We start from the raw sequence: 8,503 nt of genomic DNA, 5'->3' as shown, positions 1-8,503 counted from the left end.
CCTAGTTCATTTATCAGTCATATCTCCCAATGTACCTTTTAATTATAACGTGTACTATTTTATTTCTTTTTTCACAAGCATTATTTAATTATCTCTTCGTATCTAGGGCTGTCAAATAGGTGTGTTGATCGATCCGTCTAAAAGTTATTTGGGTTGAAATGAGTTAAAAGTCGGTCATAACTCACTCTCAATTCTTACTAAGTTTTAATTTCCTTACTTGTTTTTTTATAATTTGTTAAGAACCTTATAATTATTTTCTTTGTTATCACAATATAATGTATCAAACAAGATGTCTTTTTAAAAATATTTTGACAAGATTTTTCATATGTCAATTTGGATTACATATCAGTCCAACTTTTAGATGAAACTAAATTGGCGTGATCATAATGAGTAAATTAATAAATAAACGGGTTAATAATTCACTCAAACTTAAACTGGTTGGACGAATCATGTCTTCGGGGGTTAATTTTGGGTCATTTGTACTTTTGCCCTTATTTTGTGGTGGTCTTTAATTTTTGTCCCTCAATACAAACAACTCTTTCGTGGGGCATAAATTTATATTTTCCATTATAATATCCCACAAGTTATGTTTCGAATCTTAAAGAACTTATGTCTCGCTAGGTATAATTTCTATTTTGAAGGGCAGGACGTGCAATTTCTTAGCTAATTTTGCTACCTTATTCAATCTATAAATTCACTCCCATTTCATCTCTTTTTTGGCACCTTAATTCTCGCTTAGCTTCCACACACACACACACACACACAAAAAAAAAAAAATTGCCTTTCATTCCATGGGCGTCGAGAAATTAATCTCCGACGTGAGGTTATCGTCCGTCGTGCCGGCGACTATCACGGGAGACGATAAAGTCCATGAATTTACCAACACGGACTTAATCATGAAGCTTCATTACATTAAGTGTCTTTATTTTTTCAAAAATGATGTAGTTGAAGGTTTGGATATTCATGACCTAAAAAAGCCCATGTTTCAACTTCTTGAGCTTTATTATCATGCTTCCGGCAGGATTAGGCGGTCCGGTGGCGGCGATGACGGTGGCAGGCCGTTCATAAAGTGTAATGACAGTGGTGTTAGGATTGTAGAAGCAAAGTGTAGAAATAAAACAATTGATGAATGGTTGGCTATGTTTATGAATGATGCATCTGTTAATGAGGAGCTTGTTTATGATCAAGTTCTTGGTCCTGATTTGGGATTTGCACCTCTTCTGTTCATACAGGTAAGAATTTTTTATACTATCATGTCACTTAAATTATATCTAGAGGTAAGTCTTCTTAATCTATAAAAATAAGACAGGTTACTTGCTATAACAGATAAAGATGGCCTGTGCTATATAAAAATTGCATAGACTAACGGTTTATATAGCTTAGATTGATAATAATATAAGGTTTTTGAATTAAGATGCTAAGGTGGTAAGAAAGTATTCAAAATTTTAACCTAAATAATTTTCTCTCTATCTGTATATATACTATCTCTCTGTGTGTATAAAAACCTGTATCAACTGGTCTGGTACCAGACGTCTACCTTTTATGATCAATTTTAATTTTGAACGTATTCTTTAAAAATTTCAACTAAATAATGTCCAAACGCGTGCTAATAAGTTTCTTACCTGAATTATCAATGATTCATGAACATACTTAATGTTGTATAGGATTTAGCTTAGATGTATGGATAGCATAATGAAAATGTTGCACTGAAAGTGCAGTTAATCTGCTATAAAAGATTACTTATTTGATTTCACTTATTATGAGTAATTGTCTTTAATAATAGTATAAAAAATGATCTGATAATGTAAAAATAAATTGCAATATTGGCGCTAGAAGTTAAACTCGTTATATAACATTAGATTTATTTTGTAATTCTCTTTTTGTTTACATGGGTTTTTCACATAGTCACGTCTACTGACTGAATTTACTGGTTCAAGTAGTCTAACTGGTTATTGCTAGAGTTTTACCCATAGTACTTGTAAGAAAGTAATTATAGATATAAAAATAATCTTGAACTCGGTAATAAATTCATATAAGAAGAAGTTTAAGCAAAAATATTAGGTGATTTCTTTCCATCAGTGTTAGCTCTGGTGGATAAAGTTACCTGGTATCTGTTGCTGGTGGGAGCTAGGGGCGGAGGGAGGAAGGGCCCCCTTCAGCGAAAAATTACACTGTGCATACATGGTTAAAATTATTTTTATGTATATATAGTAGGCGATGAATCCCCTTTGAATTCTTCGTGTGTTAAATTTTTCATATTTTGAACCTCCTTAGTGAAAATCCTGGGACCGCCACCGGTGGGAGATGGCATGTATCCCGTGAAATTAGTCGAGGTGCACGCAACCCCATATAATAAAGAAAAACAAGGGAAAGTTGCATGGAAGTATTAATGATATATACATGAATTTGTGCACGTTATATTAAGGCCCCGTGGTGGGTGCCTGTATGGACAGGAGGTCACGTACTGTCGAATTTATTTTCTTGAACGGCTGGACTATATTATAGTTGTCTGTCAACATTACATGTTGATCATTAAATACGAATAATCTAGTTTCTGACCTAGTTGAAAGAGTTTGATTGAGAAAAGAAAAAAAATACTAAGGTACTCGTATACCTTTAGGAAGAAATACTACTTTTTCTAACAGAAATGTGCAGCGAAACACTCTTTCCCCAACGAAATGGGTGAATAGAGACCATTGCAATTTAAATAGAAAAAAAATCCCTGCAAAAATTTTCTCAAAGACTTTGGAATTTCTTGCTATCCATACAACATGCACGAACTCAGTGTTAAGAGTCGCACATCGGTGGGTTAAAGAGTACATGGTCTCTTTATATAGATCCTCCCCCTCATGAGCTAGCTTTTGGGTTTGAGTTAGACTCAAGATCCATCTGTTGCATGATATCAGAGACAGACCCACCCAATTCATTGTTTCCGATGTTGGCTCCCATATTAAAATTGTCCACGCACTAGATGTCCAGCACTAGGCGTGAAGTGTGGTGTTAAGAGTCTCACATCGGTAGGTTAAAGGGTGCATGATCTTCTTATATGGACTTAGAAAATCATCCCCTCATGAGCTAACTTTTGAGATTGAGTTAAACTCAAGATCTATTCTTTGTGTACACCAACTTTATAATATGCAATGACTCTTGCTAGGCTGCGCTGGTAGATTTTATTTCCTATTTACAATTATCTATTGCTATAATAAGCTGTTCTTCCACCCTAAAATGAAGCACTATTAAAAGATAGTAGTAGTCAACTTAAAGCACCTATTAAGGAAATAAAGTGGGTCAGTATATAGTACTATAAGGGGTCGTTTGGTAGATAGTCGAAATTATCTGGGGATTATAATTCCAGGACTAATTTATCCCATCTATTGGGATTATTTTATACCATCTAAAAGATGGTATAAAATAATCCCAGTATAAGTGGATAAGAAGGTATAAGCTGAGATATCTCAGCACTAATTTTTGTACCATGTTTGGTATAAGGTATAAATTTATCCCAGCACTAATTTATACCTTCTATCAAATATGATATAAAAATTAGTGCTGGAATATCCCAGCTTATACTTTCTACCAAACGACCCCAAAGATTTTCTTTCCTTTTCTTTCACCCTAAAATGAAGCCCTATTAAAAGATACTAGTCAAATTAAAGCACTTTTTAAGGAAATAAAGTAGGTCAGTATATATAAGCTTTTCTGTCATTGACTAATTAGTGGTGGACTCCCCCTTTTCAGCATGTTAAAACTTATGATTATAGAAAATGAAAGAAATATCTCGTCGTTCGTTTTGTCATAAATATTCATAATTGAGTCTACTAAAAGAGAGACCAGACTCATCATGATTAAATTATATGAAATTAAATAATGTGCGAGCAATATCATAATTAAATTATGAAAAACGTGGATTAATATTGGATTACTACAACATTTATTGATGTTGATGGTATTATGATATGTAGATAATTTCCTATTCTAAAAAGTACTAGGTAGGTATCCTATAGATTGGACGGTATTAATTTCGTGTACTTATCAGTGACAATGAAATTCAAATTTATTTTGTTATCGGTCTTCACCCTTGGCAACCATCTTGAAGTTTGGTGGGTGCAAAATTGGCTAACCATGATTGAACATGATTTGAAGGTCTAGAGTTCGTAACAAGGTTACGTCTTTGATCGGTAAGGGCGGCCGAGTTGATTGAGCAGGAGATATGCCAAATAGGAGGTTACAGGTTCGACACTACGTACATGCTTTATTGGTCGAGCTCATCCCACGGGGCTTACCTCGCTAGTGGGGTTTACCTCTCTAGTGTGGTTTGCATTTACCCTAGAGCGCACCCAAAGAATAGCGATTGCGGTTTCCCTAATTTACCGGGAAAAAAAAATGGCTTCGACATGATCTAAGAAATTTTTACATTATTATATTACCTTTATATGCATGTTATAAACTTACATGTAAAATATCATTTGAATGATTTGAGAGTATTATTTTCATACACTAACAGTGTATATAGCTTACTTTTTTAATCTCATATTAAGATCAAGAATTGACTCTTTGTGGGTTCTAAATAAACCATGGACCATCTTTTGTAGTAGCAAAAATAACACCTACTCTTTGCACAGGAGCTGGGTTTACCTTGTGCGCACTCGAAAAATAGCGATTGCAGGTTCCCATGTCATCCAAAAAAAAAAAAATAACACCTACTCTTTTTTTTCCTCATATGAAAATCAAGAATTTCACTTTTTTTTTTTTTTTTTGGTAAGTAGGTCATTACTATATGACCAACCCCACATTGAAATATGACCCTCAGTTTCGATTTGTTACAAAAAGTTAAGTTGGACTGGAGCCTTATCTTTTCAAGCTCGAATTTTGTATGCTTTATCCCATGATTCTTTTATGACACCTTTTACTAGGGTTTATTCTTACAAGTTACCAAATATTTACCTAACTTATCGTACTTGGAAATATCTACCTCTCCTGAATATTCCAAGGAAATATCTTTTCCTGCCAAAAATAATAATTTCAGTCCCTTTCCTTGTAATTAATCTTATGCAAAATTATGAGTTATAACCACCTTCTTCTTCTTGTTATTGTTAATTGCAAATTAAAATTTCTAATTTTGTACATAGAACTATTTAAGTTACATTTACTGACAGTATAAAATTATTTAAATGTTTAATGCAAGGTAGTTATCATTTTTAATATATTACTAATTAATGATAATAAAAATTTACCTAATTACCTTATAAGTGACCCGATTGTGTAAATACTTATTGTATTGTTCAGTCTTAAACTCTTGTACATAATCTCTTTGTCTTGATTTATGTGGAAACTTTCCGTTTAGTCTGTTAAAAAAAGAATGACAAATTTATATATCTAGAAATAATTTAACTTTAAAATCACATTTTACCTTTAATAAAATGATTTATAGCTACAAAAATATCTATGACTTGTTTTAGACTAGAAGTTTTAAAAGTATTTTCTTTTTTTCTGAACTCCGTGCTCACCTAGATACTGCCACATAAAATGGGCCGAACGAGTATATCGTCAATATAAAATTATTTTTTTGTGTGGAATGCCCTTCAAAGGCACTGGTCTTTAATTATTGTCCCTCAAATTTGAAATCTTTAATTTTTTTCCCTTCGCCTAAAAACCCATGGGTTCCGGGTTCGAACCCCCGCTCATTCAAATATTTTTAAAAAAAAATCACAAGGTAGAAGTTTGTAACGAAATTAGGCCTATTTGGGCAAAATTAGGTCTGTTCGGACAAAGTTAGGCCTATTCGGGCAGAACAAAAGTTTGCCTTAAGGCAAACCTCTGCCTAAATAAGTCTAATTTAGCCCGAGTAGGCCTAATTTTGCTACAAATCTCTGCCTTGTGAAATTCTTTTTTTATTTTTATTGAGCCGAGGTTCGAACTCAGAACCTCGGGGTATTAGGCGAAGGACAATAATTAAAGATCGGTGCCTTTGAAGGGCGATCGTGCAAATGACCCATATAAAATTAGGAGCTTCTCTTTTCTAGTAGTTCTCCAAATAGTTTGTACATTGGAAAATTCCAATTACTTAAAGTTGTTAATTTTTGTCTACTTTGGATCTCTTTTTGTGTCCAGTTCACTTGGTTCAAATGTGGAGGGATGTCAATTGGGCTAAGTTGGGCTCATGTCCTTGGAGATGCATTTTCAGCTTCAAATTTCCTCAACATTTGGGCACAAATCATGGCTGGTCAACTCCCACCTCAATTTCTGAAGAAGCCAACAATAACCAACAAATTCATCAATAGTCCATTATTATTATCTCCAGTTGAGAGGTTACCATTTTTTATAAAGAGAGTTGATCCAGTCGGTGATCATTGGAAACTCACCAACACTTGCAAAATGCAATCACATTCTTTCCATATCACACAAAAGCAACTAAACCAACTAATTTTCAAGGGTTGTGGAACTAAAGTGAAGCCTTTTGATGCAATTTGTGCTACAGTGTGGAAAATTTTGGCTAAGGTAAGGGGGAAATATTCATCAGAGCCCAATATTGTGACAATTATACGTAGGGACGACAAATCTTGTGACAGAAAAACAACTGAAGTGTCAAGCAACGGTCAAGTGATTAGCATAATTGAAGCAAATAACGTCATAGTTTCTGAGGCTGATACTTCAAAATTGGCGAAGTTGATTGCTGAAAAGGTTGTGAACGAGACTAGAGTTGTCGAAGATTTAATGAAAAAAGAAAATGGCACTTCGGACTTTGTTGTGTATGGGGCAAATCTCACATTTGTGAATCTTGAAGAGGCAAAGATTTATGATTTGGAAGTTAGGGGTAAAAAACCAATTTTTGCAAGTTATAACATAAGTGGGGTTGGTGATGAAGGTGTTGTTTTGGTATTGCCAGGGCCTAAAAATTTGAATGGAAAAGAAGGTGGAAGGATAGTGAATGTGATTTTGCCTGAAGATCAAATTGAAGGGTTGAAAAATGAGATGAGAGAGGCATAAAGTGTTTTTCGAAATTAAAGAGACGATTTACTTTCTATTTGCATGGCCATATGATAATTAAGGTTCTTGGCTTTTGTAGTTTCAGTGTTTAAAGTTGAAGAGTCAATGTTTATTTGATTATCGTGACGATTTATAAAAGCAAAACTTCATATGATGAGTGTGTTTGGACAGTATTACTTAATTATTAGATTGTGAAATAATTGAAAATTTTGATGGATAAAAAAGGGAAAGAGAAAGAAATACAAAATAGATTAAAGAAGAAAAGAAGGCTTGATGCGATGCGATTACTATCACAAAAGAGTGATAATTGCTATCTAGGAGTTTGTAAACAAAGCTTCTTTGATATACAACAAGTATGTTATTAGTCGAACTAAAAGTGACCGATATGGAATAAATAAAAAATCTTTATTGATAGAGAACAAACAATTGAAATAGATTTAAGATTGCACATACAATTGAAATAGATTTAAGATTGCACTTGTTCTGAAATGTTACGTACATTTTACCGGAACATATACAATCATGTGAAAAGATAAAGATGAGTTTTCATATACGATCAGAATATGTCCCGCGATAAATTTGTAACGCCAAACGAAAATGTTATAAATTTAATTCCAAACTTAGTTCTGAATATCACACCTTTTCCAATCAAATTTGGAATTATTTTACAACACCTCCCAAATAGGATAAAGCTTAGTCTAAGAATTATAATCTCAGCTGAACTATGATCCCGTAATAATTTAGTCCATGAACCAAATCCCCCACACCAACCCACCCCTCCACCCCCACCCCCACCCCCACCACAAAGGTTACAACTTCTTCCATGTTCAGAGAATTCACCACAAATTTTGCAATTCTTTTTACTTTTCTATCTTCCCATTTTCCGCTCTTTCAAGTTTTCACCAAAAGTACGTACATATATGATATATACAGTAATTTTATTACAGCAATATACAAAGACTCGTTTTGTTTCCCTTTCAATTCTAGGTCCACCCAAACAGATCCTTAAATATTGACCCCCAAAATCCTAGAGTCAACCCCTACCCTAATAGCTCACTACACCACTGCTCCTCCGTCTGCTCCACCATCTTTGTCGGCGCGTGTGGTGGCGCGTGTTGGACAATATGGAGTCGAGTTTGGAGTTAGTGAGATCGATGGTGCTACTTTAAAAATTATCACGTGGCTTTAAAAAAACAAAAAAATGGTTCATCATCTTCATGTTAATTCAGATGACCCGATTTTATTTTTAAACCCGACCCAACTAAATAAAAAATTCATACGCGATCAACTTGTCCCCGAATCCTACATCTTGAGCCACTAGGCACATGAGCGAGACACATGAGCGGGTAACTCATATGGAGTTTTTATTTAGTTGGGTCGGATTTAGATGTAGCAGGTTTAAAAATAAAATCGTTTTATTTTGGGGAATTTGAGAATTTCCGTTAAGACAAAGGTATATTTGAAAACTTTAATGACGAGAGGGGTATTTTTTACCCAAATTTGTAACAGATGATAT

General features: G+C 34.0%; 1 protein-coding gene across 1 annotated transcript; it reads left to right on the top strand.

Moving 5' to 3' along the window:
• The first annotated feature begins 715 nt into the window (after positions 1 to 715).
• On the top strand, positions 716 to 7,141 carry LOC132604020 (protein ECERIFERUM 2). Its single transcript, XM_060317334.1, has 2 exons — positions 716 to 1,232; positions 6,112 to 7,141. Exons 1-2 carry the CDS (start codon positions 792 to 794, stop codon positions 6,985 to 6,987), a joined length of 1,317 nt encoding a protein of 438 aa, XP_060173317.1. The 5' UTR covers positions 716 to 791; the 3' UTR covers positions 6,988 to 7,141.
• The last annotated feature ends 1,362 nt before the right edge of the window (positions 7,142 to 8,503 follow it).

The sequence above is a fragment of the Lycium barbarum genome, chromosome 7 (assembly GCF_019175385.1).
Source record: "Lycium barbarum isolate Lr01 chromosome 7, ASM1917538v2, whole genome shotgun sequence".
Classification (NCBI taxonomy): Eukaryota; Viridiplantae; Streptophyta; class Magnoliopsida; order Solanales; family Solanaceae; genus Lycium; species Lycium barbarum.
Note: the sequence above shows the minus strand (reverse complement) of the source record. Positions and strands in the feature narration are given on the sequence as shown.